This window comes from Phoenix dactylifera, unplaced genomic scaffold, assembly GCF_009389715.1.
Source record: "Phoenix dactylifera cultivar Barhee BC4 unplaced genomic scaffold, palm_55x_up_171113_PBpolish2nd_filt_p 000409F, whole genome shotgun sequence".
Taxonomy (NCBI): domain Eukaryota; kingdom Viridiplantae; phylum Streptophyta; class Magnoliopsida; order Arecales; family Arecaceae; genus Phoenix; species Phoenix dactylifera.
The window spans coordinates 33,762-50,665 of record NW_024067850.1 but is presented as its reverse complement, the minus strand read 5'-3'; the positions used below and the strand labels follow the sequence as shown (position 1 = coordinate 50,665).

The 16,904-nt window shown below is 41.1% G+C and overlaps 2 protein-coding genes across 2 annotated transcripts; one reads left to right on the top strand and one right to left on the bottom strand.

Moving 5' to 3' along the window:
- Positions 1-1,129: 1,129 nt before the first annotated feature.
- On the top strand, positions 1,130-3,251 carry LOC103715962 (F-box protein AFR-like). Its single transcript, XM_039118769.1, has one exon. It carries the CDS (start codon positions 1,407-1,409, stop codon positions 2,694-2,696), a length of 1,290 nt encoding a protein of 429 aa, XP_038974697.1. The 5' UTR covers positions 1,130-1,406; the 3' UTR covers positions 2,697-3,251.
- Positions 3,252-5,055: 1,804 nt separating this feature from the next.
- On the bottom strand, positions 5,056-16,627 carry LOC103714638 (26S proteasome regulatory subunit 4 homolog A-like). The gene is made up of 7 exons (XM_008801966.4): positions 16,016-16,627; positions 14,462-14,707; positions 13,527-13,696; positions 13,225-13,441; positions 12,885-13,025; positions 6,443-6,553; positions 5,056-5,343 (listed from the first exon to the last, which is right to left on the bottom strand). Exons 1-6 carry the CDS (start codon positions 16,493-16,495, stop codon positions 6,470-6,472), a joined length of 1,338 nt encoding a protein of 445 aa, XP_008800188.1. The 5' UTR covers positions 16,496-16,627; the 3' UTR covers positions 5,056-5,343; positions 6,443-6,469.
- Positions 16,628-16,904: the final 277 nt, after the last annotated feature.

The window sequence follows — 16,904 nt, the reverse complement described above, 5'->3', positions numbered from 1 at the left end:
AGGGCGAGTGGGAGGTTCCCCTTATTTTGTTATCCCATTTCTTTAGCAAAGTAGAAGAAAAAGAAACACCAATCATTAATATATATAATAAAACTCTGAATTTTATTTTATTTTATTTTGCTGCTGACGGATGTCCCATATATTTTGAATGTGGATACACAAAAAAAAATAAAAAAATTACAAGTTTGGAAGTGCTCTATGCAACTCTCTCGTTCTAGCCCATAGAGCCCTCGAGTGATCCGCGACTCCATTAGCTTCTCTGTAGGCATGCTCGGCTTGGAAGACAATGTCGCCATTAAATCACTATCTAAATGTATGGATGGGGGTGGATTCTTATCTTTATTGCGAAATGTAGAATTGTGTACCATTCGGAGTAGGCCGATCGTACAGGCCCAAATATGAGAATAAACATCGAACACAAAAAAAGAACATGCAAAGAATTACAAAAAGAAAACGGTGAATTTGGCTCCCTCTCAAAAGACTCTCCAAATACAAAAAGAATTATCTCCTACCTTTTAGATAACTCCGCTCTCCTATTTATAAAACCACTCTCTTTTTCTCGCTAAGGACAAGTAATGGACTTGCAACGCAACCTTCCCCCTCTAAATAAAAATCCACCTTAGTTGTTTCCAGGAGACGGACGAGTTTCCTTTCTAATCCAAATTCTTGTGTTCTTGATTACATGTGGACTCCAAACCACCCTAAGTGGCCCCAAGCTTTATGGATGATATAATTAGTCTCCAGCCATCTATGCCAATGAAGTTGATATCTTACCATCCCTTGCCTTTCACAATTACAGCATGATATAACTATATGAAAGACAGGCACTAGGTCTATCTTTTTCATCATCATATCCATCAATTTTTGATCAACTACATCTATTATTTTATACAAGGCAATTGCCTAGCCTAGCTATTGCATCCAAGCAGATGTTTGCATGTCTATAGTGCTCGCTTATTCTTCTACATGGTCTAAAGGGATGCGCCCATCTCAATTGATCTGTGTCAACATTTAACAACCTATGCCTCCCCATTAATTCTCACGTTGCACCCACACCCTCAGTTTATCACCAATGGACTTGTGATGTTAGGTTACAAGCAGCATAAAAGACCAACCATGAACTTTACTACAGAATGCCCAATACTTCTGGTGGGACCTGCACCTCATTTGCTAAGTAATTATGATATTAATCCCTCAATCACCTAGATGCAAAGATAATATAGCGTTACCTAAATTCTCTTTTCTGGACTGATTACTTTAGTAATTTAAAAATGGCACGCAGAGTATACGGACACCGAAGGCATATATTTTTATTATTAGAATAATGGTGGAATGATCACTGGGCCCCGCACGCTATAGCCCACGATCCATCATGCGCCGGGTGGCGCTTGAGCTCGGTGGGGCCCATGGGGCACGCCGCTCCGCCCCGACACAGCGACCCACCGCCTCCCTATAAAACCAAGCCCAGACCTTCCCGTCCGAGGAAGAGAAGAGAGCGCGAGCGAGGTTTGAGAAGAAGAGTGGTTTCGGATCGGATCGCAATGACGCCGAGCGCGATAACTACGACGGAGGAGGAGGAGGTGACTTCCGCCGCGGCGGCGGCGACGGAGTCGGCAGCGGCAGAGATGGAGCCCCTGATCCCCAGGCTACCGGACGAGGTGGCAGAGCAGTGCCTCCTCCACCTCCCCTTCCCCTACCAGGCCCTCGCACGATCGGTGTCCTCCGCCTGGAATCGGGCTCTCTCGAGCTCGGCTTTCCTCCGTGCGAAGTCGGAGCTCTCCGCCGCCCACGCACTTCCCTATCTCTTCGTCTTCGCCTTCCATCCGATCTCCCTCCGGCTCCAGTGGCAGGCCCTGGACCCCCGGACCCGCCGCTGGTTCGTCCTTCCCCGGATGCCCGTCCCCGCCGGCGCCGCCGCGCCGCTCTGCCCCCCGGCCTTCGCCTGCGCCGCCCTCCCCCACCGCGGCGAGATCTACGTCCTCGGCGGGATGCGGTCGGACACCGAGACCCCGCTCCGGACCCTAGTCGCCTACCGCGCCGCCACGAATTCGTGGTCCACCGGGGCGCCGATGCCGACCCCGCGGTCCTTCTTCGCGGCGGGGGCGATCGGGGGCCGGATCATCGCGGCCGGAGGCGGCGACGGAGGGATCTCGGCGGTGGAGTGCTACGACCCGGCGGCGGATCGGTGGGCGCCGGCGGCGGTGATGCCGTGTGGGATGGCGCGGTACGACGCGGCGGTGGTGGGGCGGCGGATGTACGTGACGGAGGGGTGGAGGTGGCCCTTCTACGCGTCGCCGAAGGCGGGGGTCTACGACGCGGATCGGGACGCGTGGGAGGAGATGAGCGAGGGGATGCGGGAGGGGTGGACGGGGGCGAGCGCCGTCGTCGGGGGCCGCCTCCTCGTGGTCACCGACTACGGGGACGGGCGGGTGAAGGCGTACGACGCCGGGAGCGACGCGTGGCGGAGGGTAGAGGGGGGCGGGGTCCCACCGGAGCTGAAGCGTCCGTACGCCGTGAGCGGGGCGGAGGGGGAGATCTATGTGGTGGGGAGCGGGCTGGAGGTCGGGGTGGGGACGGTGGCGGCGGTGGAGGGGGAGGGGGAAAAGGAGAGGCTGAGGGTGGAGTGGAGGGTGGTGAAGGGGCCGCCGGCGTTTGCAGATCTGGTGCCTTGTTACTCCCAAGTTCTCTACGCTTAGATCTCTAAAAGAGCTTTTGGGGTTTAGAAAGGGTTTCTAGGTTTCATAGAAGTGGAGTTTCTAAAAGGAGAAGTTTGTGTACCCTTTCTCCTCCATTTCCACTCTTTATTTAATAAATAATATATGCTTGTGTGGCTGTTAATTTTCTTATACAATTACGGTGGATGAGAAAGAGAGAGTTCTTTAATTTTAAAACGAGAACAAGTAAAGCAAAGGCTTGTGAGCTGTGAGCCGTGAGCTTATCTATTTGGTGGTGGGTGATGGACTGGCGGCGGCGCATGTGAAGATGACGGTGGGATTGTGGAAGAAGATAGGGATCTTGAAGTTGGTAGGAAATTGAGCACACTTTGTTTTTCTTTTTAGATTTATATTAAGAGTTCAAACATATACTAAGAGATGTTGGGAATTTGGAAGGGTGGATCAGGCGCTGCTAATGGCACCTCAAGCCTGATGGTATATGTTGTAAAAGTGGATATAAGTCTCCTCGTTTGCTGTTTTCTAAGTTCCTATAGAGTTCAAGATCGCTTGAATTGCCCGGAGAGAATTTGCCTCTCATATTATACTTGTACATGAATTGAAGCCAGCTTTCGATTAGATGCTGGGCGGCGGCGGGCCGCGCATCAGCATAATGGAAAGCATAAGAATAATGAAAAGCATCAGACAGGGAAAAAAAAGAAGAAGCTTGAAGGTGAAATGAGAATGAAGTATCGCTTTTTTTTTTAAATGCTTCAGCAAATATTGAGACGTATTTATTCCATGTTCAACGGATTAATTTTGAAGAAAAAAGCAAATTAGACTAGAATAAATTCTCTTGTCCCATTTTATCCTGCCAAATTGCGATTTTCGTTCTCAGATAAAGGAGGTTAGTGGATGGTTAAAAGATAGATTCCATAAAATTTTAGCTCACTTTTGCTGCCAAATATGAAAAAAACTATCATGGTAGAAAACTTCGAAATGCACTTATACAACTTATTTTGGTTAAAACTATTATCTATCTTATCCCGGACAAAAAATTTACACAACAATTTTACCCAACAAGGTTTTCAGAAATGCAGAGGTAATTTAAGTAACATAAAAGGCTCAAAAAAAAATGGAAATCAGTAAGTAGGACAAGACGACTCAAACACAAGCAGGCATTGAGTTATGCGCTCTACTTCTCACACCATGTTTTACCACAGAAACAATCTAATTTCTACTGATTTCAGAATGAAAAATAATTGTTAGAGGTTAAGTTCTAAAATATCTAATCAAAGAGTGGCATGTGACCAAAAATCTAGGAAGTCGACTACAGAACGGACCGAAGAATCTTCTATTTTTGGAAGAGAGAGAAAAAAAAAGAGAGAACTCCGTTACCTAGAAACACTGGCTCTCATTTCTGACAGTACATGTAGATTCAATAGAACTCTACAGTTGCTGCATGGAATATTTAAATATGAAGGTTCAGCCATTCTTTCCAAAAAAAAATGTTAATAATGGAGGTGGAAGGAGATAGTCCACAAGGTAGTCACGAAAGGACAAAGAGCAATAAAAAATGAAAAGCGTGGAATGTCGACTCGTGTGAACCGCGAACTCCTCCGCCCAATGAGGTAGATCGGCTGGCGAAACCCTACGCCCTGGAATGTTTCAAAAGAGCCCCTCGCTATACCTATCCCGGATTCTGTCACCGTAGGCTGAATCATTCCGAGACTCCCAGGGAGAAGCCTAGCAATCATTGCTTTATTCAATTATACCTGGATCGGAAGGTTGAAGCAAAGTTGGCTCTGTCCTGGGCTCAGAGTTCCAGTTCTCCATGCGAACTGGAACTCACTTCGCAGGGGCCAGTGAAAAGGACAGGCCGGGGATGTCCATTATAATATAACTATGAGCAAGATACATCAGACGAACACAATTCCTCATACTTCCAAAAGTAGAGTCGATGCGCTGAGGGACTTAAACAACAACGCTTGGGAATCTACTAAAAATCTTAGGTCCAAACAGGTAGATCTAATCAGGCTGTCATCTGACCCCACAGCCTTTCCCTCCCTCCAAGGGGTGTCATCATATTGCCAAAGGCCACCAATCGATCATGGGTACAATGTCCTGCGGATGAAGAGTAATCCCCAAGTCATTCACATGCGAGCTTTTTATTCCAACACAGATCCTTAATAACGACCCCACTCAACCACCGTGGGCCCCGTCCTTTCTGCCTGCTCCTAACCAGCGACCACAAGGCGGGGACCATATAGTACTGCATAAATACAAACTCCAAAGGCTCGGCATGGAAATCAACTGCCAAAATTGATTTCAGGCAGGAGAGACAGGAGCAAACGCATTATATTCGCCTGGAATAGACCATTTTAAGGGGGGATGCAAACAGAACTTAAAAATTTGCCACGCTCCTTGCGACTTATTAAGGGTGTTTTTGGCGCTATTTTCCAACTTAATCGTGCCACAATTTCAAAAAGATCCTCCGCATGCAAACAAAGATTTCGATAAATATTCCGTTACCCCACACACAGTATTATCCAGTACAAAAATAAAGCAACTCAAACTATAACAGTGACTTTCAAGCTGAAATGGTGGAAGCATGACATACGTATACGAGTTCATAACACCATCCTTAGAGATGGCCCCTCCAAGTCTTCTTCAAAGTCTCGGCAGTAATTACCTGAACCAAGAAATAATTCCAGTCACTAGGGGTAAAAAAACGAATTGTCGACATGGGAAAAAAAACAAGAGGAGGGGGGAGGTCTTCAAGTCTCAGCAGTAATTAATTACCTGAACCAAGAAATAATTTGTCACTACGGGAAATACGGGAAAAAAAAGTGCGACATCTCACCTAATTGTCAATATTTTTGTTTAAAAAAAAAGGAGTGGGTGGAGAGGCAGCCGCATGATAAACATAGCATACTTTGTTACCAAATATCATGATAGACAAGTGACTACTCCAACAACTTATCCTCAGATTCCATCAAGATTTCATTCTCTGAGGGCGACAAAGAGCATAGCTGGCTTGAGCCAACAAAAACTGTCTTCGTCAGTGCCAGCAACACTTTGTTGCTTTGTGCTCAAGGCACCACAAGACATTGGATTCAGTACGTCTACTGGCTACTTGCAGCTGCGGAAGTTCTAAAATCCATAACTCATATGTGCAACATTCATCACCGCTCCCCAATCTTTCCTGGCCAAGATCATGTACTCTCATAACAAGATTATTGCCCTTTAAACCATATCCATCTAAAAATTTTGAGGCCATCCAATCATCTCCTGTTCTCAAGCCTCGGTTATTTTGCCAAACTCTTCCTTGCCCCGCAAGCCTTATCCACTTTCTAACTTTCTTTGCATCAAGAGAGTTGAATCCAATCAAGATTTCCTTTTCTCTCTAATCACAATGCTAGGGAAACATGTTAACAAATAAAAGAGGAAAAAAAATGATGGGACTAATACAATCAAAAGGGGAAAAAGGAACAAACCTTCACTTCCGGGGTAAGATCATAATTAACAGCACTTGCCTCCACCATTTACTAATTAATTAGTACTCAGACATTATTAGCAAAGACGTAATTATGTACAATTTTTTGGATTTTTGCATATGGACAAATGCATATTCTTTTGTACAACCAGTTCTAGTCACTGGAGCTAAAATGGTTTTTGTAACCCATGTGCCAATACCGCGGCTAAGAATGTGCAAACATGAAGCGAGAGAGAAACAATGATAAATTCATAGATGAAGAGCATTTTTTTATTAAAAAGAGAAGATGTGTGACCTGTGAATCCAGCAGAAAACGTCGTTCTCACATGTAGAGTCCCTCGGGCACCCCTTCCTTCTTCTTAAACATGACCTTCTCCTTGGCCTTCTTGAAATCAGCATGAGTTACCTGAAACGACAAGCAATAAAAAAACCATCGTTACTAGGTTCATTAAATCCAAGAAATAAAGTGCACCAAGCTATGAACAAGAAGGCCAATAAGTAAGTATTTTAAACCCTCTGATTAACGAAACAGGAATGGCCCAAAACTAAAATGACAACCAATAGGATATTTTTTAGCCATTATTTGTACCTTGGCTCTCAATGAAATGAAGGTTAGAATCAGTTAAATAATGACCAATGGACAAAATAGATATTCTAGGTCCCTCCAATCCAAATGATTCCTAATTATTCTAATTGGTCATGCCATGAAAGACAACTTCATGGAAGGATCATCCTTCAAAGCAAAGTGGGTTGGTTAAAACCATGAATAAATGAACAAGCTTGACAAAGTGCCCAATCAAGTGAAATAAAAATGATACATGTTACAACCACATGATGGAATGACATTCCTAGGCCCTAGCTATATAGGAGGAACAAAAATTAAACTCTTGAAGATTATTTGAATACTAAGGCATATCAAGAGTTATATCGCAAGTTAGAAACTTAGGATGAGAAGAAAGATATCTTATAAGATCACAAAACGGAGAGAGAAAAAAACTAAGAGACTTGACTAAGGTTAAATGTATCATGGATGCAGATGAAAAAAAAAATTGTTGAGGAGAAAAAGATGGAGAAGTCATTTCATAAGCTATTCAATAAATGTCATGTAGATGATTTAGGATATCTTACTAGTTCCATTGAGGGCAGAAACATTAAGTAGACACGCAGAATTGAAGTATCCAAGATAAGGAAGGCTATGATAAAGTTGAAAATCGGAAAAGAGGTTGGACCTAATAGAATCCCAATTGAGGTTTGAATGGCATGGAAGCAATTTGGTTGACTATTTTGTTTAATAAAATTTTAAAGATCACGAAAATGCCCGATAAATGAATGATCACTATAGTACGATTTACAAGAAACAAAGGTGATTATCAAAATTGTTCTAACTATCATGATATTAAACACATGAACCATACTATAAAACTTCGAGAGAGGGTGATTGAGCATAAATTGAGATGTGATAAAAAAGTTTCAAAAAACCAACCTAGTTATATACCAGAAAGGCCAACTATGGAAGTTATTTTTCTCCTTTTGAGAATAATCAAGAAGTATAGAGAAAAGAATATCTTCATATGGTTTTTATGGATCTAAAGAAAACAAATGATAGAGTCCCTAGAGATGTCTTATGGTAGGTGTTAGGAAAGAAAAGAGTTTCTATTAGATATATTAATGTGATTAAGGATACATATGACGGAGCGCTGCTAGTGTGAAACTAATGGTGGTAATATTAATGAGTTTCCCAGTCACAATAGATTTACAAGAATTTTCTCTAAATCCCAACTTTTTGTTACTAATTATGGATGAGCTTAAAGGCATATTCAAGACCATAATTCTTGGTGCATGCCTTCTTGGGGATGATATACTCTTAATGATGAAACTAAGCCGAACTAATCGTGAGTTGGAATTATGGAGTGCATAAAAATCCAAGGAGTTTAGATTACAAAGAACCAAAATGGAATTCATGGAATGTTAGTAAAATTAAAGATAATGATGAAGATGGAATGAAAATAACGGATCATTAACTTACTCAGTGATCGTTATCCATAAGACCAAAAAAGGTTGGACGAAATAAAGAAGTGTGACTAGGATATTATGGGATCGTAAGATCACTACCAAGTTGAAGGAAAAATTTCATAGGACAACTAGCAATGCTTCATGGTACAGAATGTTGGATAGTTAGAACATGGACACAAGATAAGCATGACCAAAATGAGAATGTTGAGATGGATTTATTGTAATATAAGAAAAAATGGAATAAATGTTATTCGTAAAAGATAGGGGTATCACTAATTTAGAACAAAGCGAGAGAGGGATGAGTTAGGTGATTTGAACATGTACAACATAGGCCGAGGGATGCACCAGTACAAAAGAGCAATTTAATACATGTAGAAGAAATGAAAAGAGAGAGAGGTGAACCAAAAATCCATGAGATGAAGTAGCAAGAAAGGATTTGATATCCATAAAGTGTGACCCTAAACCGAGTAGAAGGGAGGAAAGGATTCACATAGCCCACCCTAACTAGTTTGGGATTAAGGCTGAGTTGAGTTGAGTCTAAGATTATTTGAACACTTCTCCAAGGGTACTGAGTCTACATATCCATCAAGACATGTGAGAAGACAATTCACAGCCTATGAACTGTAAAAATTTTGTTTACATCTATCATTTGAACCTAAAAAAGTGGCTCAAAATTAAAATAATCTACAGCTGATGCATTATCATGTTTTATACCTAAATAATTCTAGTACTTATGAAAGTTAGAAAACATTATGGACTTGTTTGGTTCGCAGAAAAAGAAAGGAGAAAAGTGTGGTCAACGGAAAAACAAAAAAATGCCTCTTGTTTAGTTGAAGTTTTCAAAGAACAGAGATGAAAAAGTAGCATTTACATCGGAATAAAATTTCCATATTTCATGAGAAAAAAAAAACCCAGGAAGAACATGGAAAGGCTACTTTCCCACCGGTTAGAAATTGGGGTCCCTTTTTTTTTTCTAAAAGTACCCTTAAGTCATCAAAATTCATGAGTAAGGTCTTTCCCTTTATTAAAAGTATAATAGGTATCTCATATAATTTTTCTAGAAAAGTAGATGCTCAACTAAATATAAGCCACTCTGAAAAGTGCTACTTTTCCATGATCAACCAAACATGCTAAAACCATTTTTTTAAGGCATCATATTCTCAGAAATCATCTTCTCAGAAAAAACATTCCAGTGAGGAAAAATTTTTCCCACGAACCAAACATGTCCTATATGTCATGAAAAGAAAATCTAGGGAGGAAAGGACAAAGTCAGTGAGAGACTTGTCACCTTTAAGTTGATTTCCCAGAACACATCCATTTCACACAGCTAAATAAATTAGTACCCAGCCTTTGTTAGATGAAACATTTCTTGCTCCAATTTCTGGTTCCACCATCCTAACTTAATTGGGACAATGAGAATTGAAGAGATAATTCTTTAATAAATTTTTTAAAGTACTGTATGAAGTTTGATTTTATAAAGTATCATTTGCTACCAATCTGGTTCCATTGGCCTAATTTGTTTCTGGACAATGAGCAAAAAAGATGTATCTAATGAACTAGTTAAAAAATACTCAATTTATAAATTTGATTTCAAGTTATTTGATCTTACCGTGATAATAAATTTATCATGATAACAAAAAAAAGATTTAGCTACTAATTCTGATTTCTTTTTACCCAGTTTGAATTTCACTTGTCTTTTGCACTGTTACTCTACGGTTTTAAATATGATAGACAGCTATTTCTTGATTAGTCTGTTAGTACCAAGTACTCTGTTCTTTCATGTAGAGAACGATTAGATTCCATATATAGCATAACTTTTGACTACCCCACAACAATCACCTTAACCACCAAAGCTTGACAATCCTTGCATCTGATGAGAAATATGATAAGGCATCCCTGCAATACCCACCCTCAACTACCAAATTTTGACAATCCTTGCACCTGATGGGAAATATGAAAGGCATCCATGAGACACGCATTATCATATTCATTAACCTTATCAGGCAATCAATCCCCATCTTCTGATCCAGCCTTCCATCATAACGCATCGCACCAATTCGTGCAGAATATTTATGAGAAAGGCAATGCCCTATGGTACCAATCAATTAACCAAGTGTGGAAAACTGGATACTAACTACCAAATTTTAATCACCCTTGAATCTGATGGGAAATATAGAAGCCAACATTATGGACCCATTTCCAAAGTAAAACAAACAACACGATCACATAATTGAGGACTCAATTCGCCAAAAGCAAGTAGCATATTCTGCAGTCTCCTTACTAAATGCATCACTAATTTATACACAATACTGATGAAATTTGTAATCGACTAAATTCCCAACAAATAAATGAATGAAAAGCCAGACTCTTAGACACTAACTTTTAATGACCATTGGAACTGATGGAAGTACTATAAAAAAAAAAAAAAACATCAAACACCCATTCTCATATTCATTGATATTGTCATTAAAAACAAAGTACCGTCTAATACTCCCAGATTAGTTCACCACAAATAAATATTGTAGTCTCTAGCAAGATGTATCACCAATTCATGCATATTTTTGATGAAAATTGAATGGCTAAATTCTCTACAAATTAAACAAACCTAAAGAACTGGACAAGGAGGAAATGGTCTTTAGCTGTTAATGAAAGAGAACAAATTCCAGCAAGATCTGCCAATTTATCTTTTAATGGTTCTATTATGATCCACATATATCTATCATTTCAAGATCAAATATGAACTACTCATTCTACCAATGCTCATGGGCTAGGTCCTCCATCAGAATGAATGATTTCAATAATCTGTCCCTTCATCACAATGAATAATGTCATCAGTCCATTCAATCAAAGAAGTCACAGCTGTTATCACTATTCTTGGACGCTTTTCTCAAAATAATGCCCCATAAATGCACTAAGAAGTGCAAACAATGCCCCATTACATCTGTGATCGATCGAAGTTTTGTTACAGCAAATCATTCAAATTTAGTTTATTTGTACTACAGGTGATGTGTACAAGTTGGATCTGTAATAATTCCTCCAATCAATAGTATAACAATAAAAAGAACCTACTAAAGAAAAAGCACCTTCATTCTCCTTGGTCTCCACCTTTATCCCCATCCCTTCCAACCACCCATATTAACATCCCCCTCCCCCCTTCTCTCTCTTCCCCACATCACCTCTTCTCTTCTCCGCAGTTTGCTGAGGCCCATAACCTGCTTGCAACCAAGGATCTATCCAGAGATTCTTGCTCGACAAATCCAGCCAAGATTGCTCCTACATGCATCGGAGGACTGCAGATCATTGGGTAAGCTAGTAGATTTAGATTTTATCTTTATTGTATTGCTTAGTGATTTAGGGAGATGGGTTTCATTGAATAAAGGGCTGAGATTAAAATATCTGAAGCCTTATTTGGGGGTTTGTCGAGGCATCATACTGTTGCAGTACCACACAAGGTACTGTACGTACTACAGACATGATTAGTATCCAATAACTTAAAGGATAGTTTGGACATTTTAGTGTTGGGTTAGGGTTTTGTTATTGCTATAATTAGAGGTCTCGAGTCTATGTAATGCAGTCTTGGCATTGCTAAACAGGCCTTATTAGAGTGAAGATGTTGAATGCAGACCTTTCTTTTTCCTTCTTTTTCTCTTCTCATTCCTTCTCTTAATGTATTCAATTTTTGTCTATTGGATGTTGTACCAGTTCCAATGAGATCCTATTCTTCATGTGGCTTCAAAACTTCTACAAGGCTACAACCCACACTGTCCACATCCCATCTTCTGTACATGCTCCAAAACCATCATTGCCCGCCTCCCTTGAAATGGATTGATTGAGAGAAGCTAGTATGGGAGATTCAGCCAGTATCATGGCCATCTGATATTTGGAGGCATGTGGAGGTGCAGGTTACAACAAGCAAAAGAAACAAAATTGAGGACTGTGAGGTCCCCCCTCTTCCTTTACGTCATCTCTACTTTGAATGTGCTTAAGATAGGGCCTGCCATATCCTTTCAAATTATGCTAGGTTTAGGTTTGATCTTTGGATTTCAATTTAGGCCTGAACAAGCCTGAAACATCCTCGAATAATCTGGATTGGGCTATTACACTCGATGCCTAGTGTTGAAGTTGGCAGCACCGCCCTCAAGTAACTCAAGCCAGGCCACACTTGGGGCAAACCAACCCAAGACTGGCCGCTTCCTAGCTCTAAACAAATGGAGCTCTTTTTTACTTCCAAATTAAGCACACTTGCATTTATGAAGGAATTCCTCCACCAACATATTGAACTTTTCTAGCTGCCATAACAAGCTCTCAAAATTATTGGGCTAAATTTCTTCAATATCAACTACCAAGTTGAGTATATAGTTTTGAGTGGCCCATTAATGAGCTAGAATAAGGTGGATCTTATAAAATATTACCATTATTGAGGAGAATTTGCTCTGTTAGAGTCCACAACAAAAACTGATCTTATAAACTGTTAATACCACAGTTCATATTAATAGTCGCATCAATGATTTCAATCAATATTTCCTTGCTTAACTATACAACATCTTACAGAACATGTAGATTGTGATCGAGACATTGTTATATGTTTGTATTAGTGTATGTCTCAGTGTTTGTATTTGCGTTTGTGAGTCAGTGTATGCCATATTACGTGATAATTTAAGCAGTCAGAACCCATGAACATTATTTATCAAAAAAAGAAAGGCAATTGATAATAGAAATCTTACCTTCATTCTGCGCTCTCTTAAAGCAAGCAAGCCAGCTTCAGTACAGATTGCCTTGATATCAGCTCCAGAAAACTCATCCTTTGTCATAACAAATTCTTCCAGATTGACATCATCTGCCAACGTCATTCTGGCCGTATGTATCTACATAAAGTAAACAATCTGAATTCAACAGGTACACACAAATGCAGCAGTGGAGCAGACTTGCAGAAGCAACTGATTAACAACGTGACACAAGTCTATGGCACAGAATATGGAAGGATCTATATGGTAGTAATTAAATATGCTTTAATATGATCACTTAGCAAAATCCCTAATTTATCTGACCAAGCATGAATTTTACCTGAAAAATGCGTCGTCTTGTTTTAATATCAGGCAGAGGGAATTCAATCTTCCTATCAATTCGGCCAGGCCGAAGTAAGGCCGGATCAAGACTTTCAATTCGGTTTGTTGCAAGAATAACCTTGACATCTCCTCTTGAGTCGAAACCATCTAACTGGTTCAGCAATTCTAACATAGTTCTTTGTATTTCACGCTCTCCTCCTGAATGAGCATCATATCTACAGAAAAACCCAGTAATGATGGCTCAATAGCATAATAGATATAATTGTAAAAGCAACTGTAACAGTAATTTGATTTAAATACCTCTTAGTACCGATTGCATCAATTTCATCTATGAAGACTATTGAAGGAGAAAGATCATCTGCCACTCTAAAGAGTTCTCTTACTAGTTTTGGACCATCACCCAAGTACTTCTGAATCAACTCACTTCCAACAACACGCAAGAAAGTAGCCGATGTTGAATTAGCGACGGCCTGAAAAAATAGTGCCCAAAACGTAGTTTATGACAGATATACTAGGCAGTGCAGAATGCAGAAACATTCGATTACAAAAGCAGGAGAAAAATAACTTTGACAGTTTGTAAACATTCAATCTGCACAGCCGTACATAACTGTGCAGATTCTTTGAAAGAGGTCATTATAGTTCATGTACCAAAAAGGCTTTCATCAAATGAACTTTAGCCAAAGCATTTGACAATGTGTACCTTTGTAAGCAGTTATTTAGCAAAGGCATAGCAAAAAAAGATAATTTTGCAATTTCTTTAAAACTTCAAATACCCACGAGAAGGTGGTTTACACAAGGCTTCAATATTGTAGGGTTTGAGGAGGGTCAAATGAACACAACCTTACCCCCATGAACAGGGAGGCTGTTTCTATGTTTCAAACTCATGACCTTCATGTCATAATGGAGCAACTTTACCGTCGCACCAAGGCTCATCCTCAAGTACCCCAATATTAGTCAAAAACATTTGTCAGCCCGGCATCATCCCTCATAATAAATGATCTTGTGCTTCAAGAGGGATAAAAGTGTAAAGTCTTCTAGCCAATATCTCAGATTCGGTGAGCACCATATGCATGCAAACACATGCTGCAAGTTTTGGCGGAGGGTGGAGGGGGCGGGAGGGGGGGGGGGGGGGAGGGGGCGCGGGAGGGTCGCTAATGAATCCACGCAATCAAGGCCATTAAATGGACCCCCTAAATTAAGAATTATGAAAAAGAAAATGCACACGAAATCTTGACCTTGGCAAGTAAAGTTTTCCCCGTTCCTGGCTCCCCATATAGTATAACTCCCTTGGGAGGCTTAATTCCAATGTCTTCATACAGCTCAGGATGGGTTAGAGGAAGTTCAACTGCCTCCTTGATTTCTTGAATTTGGGCATCTAAACCACCAATATCAGCATAAGACTCCAAAGGGGCCTTTTCAACTTTCATTACGGAAACCATAGGATCAACTTCATCTTGTAGAAGCCCAACAACAGAGAGAACCTGCAAAAAGAAATATCAAACAATCAAAGGATCAAATTCTACACAAAAAGAAATAAATGGATGGCATGTGCATGTTCAATTACTTCTGACATTAGCTGCCAAAGCAAGACAAACCATAGGTACCTGATATTTTCGAAACATAAACTATGCATCAGAAGTCATGGGGATGTTGGATAGCAGGGCAAGCTACCAAAAAGGATGGCACTAATGTGACAACCCAGTAGCACAGATAATACACGTACAAGGATGCATGAATGAGGTGTTTAACTGGAATCAGAGTTCTTCAACTTCATCTAAAATGATATGATCCCATCATCTTACTACATGCAGGCAATCTGTATCTTTAAAAGCAGTTATTCTCCAAAACATGTGACCACCATGGATATGATGTCATCATCTTATTAGGTGTAGGCATTCCCAATTTTTTAAAGCAATGATTCTCCAAAATATGTGACCACCATGATTTTTCCCCCATTTTTCTCCTATCACTTCCTAGTTAGCATCTCCACATTCATGACCAACCCCTAGCAAGGCATTTCTAAATGTACAAACGTATGTACGTGCATACATACATACATACATACATACATACATGCTGCTACTTGAGCAGTACTTAGATGTCAGAAGTTTCTGAGAGGGAAGTATGAAAGAAAATGGATGCACCACACTACCACCCAAATGATTAATGATTTGCACATAAATCAACAATTAGATTCTCGTCCAAAATTCTACTTTATCTAGAATCAAAAAAGAAAACCTCAATCTCCAGGTTTAACTTAAAAAAGGGCGGCCCGGTGAACGAGGCCGCCTAGAAAGTGCACCAATTTACAACATCAAAGCTTTGTCCTTCCAAATCCAGTGATGAAGAACCATAATATTTAACACAAAACTAAAGACACAAAGACACAAGGAAAATCGAAAACATATCAACCAAACTATATCCTCTCTAAGAGTGGCAGAAATTAGTTTTCCTCGTACCGAGCTATCTCATATCTTCACATAGATGAAACCAGATGCATCTCGAAGACCCAAACCACCCTAGATTCCAATAAACCGAGCCAATTACCTATACCGCTTGCATATCAGTCAGATAAAAAAAAAAAAAACCTCACCGATCCACCATTTTCTTCCCAAAACATATATCTAGATCCGAAATCCTAGATCAGCAATTAGACACTACAGCCACCCTAAATCGAAATAAAATTGAAATCGATCAACAAAAATAGTTCTTCCCAAATTCCCAAACAAATTCCCAAACCCTAGATCGACAATCAGAGAATAAACTGATCGCCATCGAAAATTTCACACCTTATTGTGCATGAGTATCGCGCATCCCGGCTCCAGCTGGTCCTTATCGACGAAGGAGAGGATGCTGACGTAGTACTCGGGCCCGACCGAGGAAGAGACGATGGCGTGGTTCTCATCGATGAGCTCCTCGAGGTTGCCAACACTCATGGGGGATCCGCGGAGGTCGTCGACCTTGGAGCGGTCCTCTTCGTTCTTGTCCTCGTGGGGGCGTAGGCGCTCCTGGTTGGTGACGAACTCCTCCTCCATGAGGAGGTAGTCCTTGATGCGCTCGAGCTTGAGGAGGCGGAGGCGGCACTTCGTGACTGGGGTCACGGTGGGGAGGCGGGCGGCGGCCTCGGGGCCCTTCTGCTTCCGCTGCTTCCGGCCGACGCGGGACGGCGGCGCCGCCGGCTCGAACTTCTTGTCCTTCTTGTCGCCGTCGTGCTTCCTGTCGCCGGGGAGGCCTTGCTTGTTCATCCCGCCGGGCGTGCCCTGCCCCATGACCGCCGCTGAGCTAGGGTTTCTCCTTCTTCTGACGTCGGGAGTACAAGAACGAATGGGTTTACGCACTCCGCCTTCCTCGTTTCAGGGTGAAGAAAGGAATAAAAATAAGCGAGATAAAATGAAAGGAGCGATCAGGAGCCTTGGTTAACCGACACCGGCGTAAAAAGGGTCAGGTTCGGATTCGGGTTCAGATGGATCAGAAATGACCCGAATCCGAACCATCATACATGATATCAGATATTGACCGGGCATGACTCAATAACATATACTTTTTATCATTTTGCTGTTGGCATCTCGTCTTTCTTTTGTCAAAAGAAAGAAATTAAAAAAAAAAAAAAAAAAAAACTTGCTCTCCGAATTCCACATAAAACAATCGTTAATGAGCCAATATCCTCTCCTGTTTAGA

Excerpts from the sequence above, each read along its gene's own strand:
- LOC103714638 (XM_008801966.4), bottom strand. The coding sequence starts at position 16,495 with ATGGGGCAGGGCACGCCCGGCGGGATGAACAAGCAAGGCCTCCCCGGC. Across the intron at positions 13,026-13,224 it reads CAAGACGACGCATTTTTCAG|ATACATACGGCCAGAATGAC; the intron begins GTAAAATTCATG and ends TACTTTATGTAG. Across the intron at positions 6,554-12,884 it reads TAAGAGAGCGCAGAATGAAG|GTAACTCATGCTGATTTCAA; the intron begins GTAAGATTTCTA and ends TTGTCGTTTCAG.
- LOC103715962 (XM_039118769.1), top strand. The coding sequence starts at position 1,407 with ATGGGGCACGCCGCTCCGCCCCGACACAGCGACCCACCGCCTCCCTAT.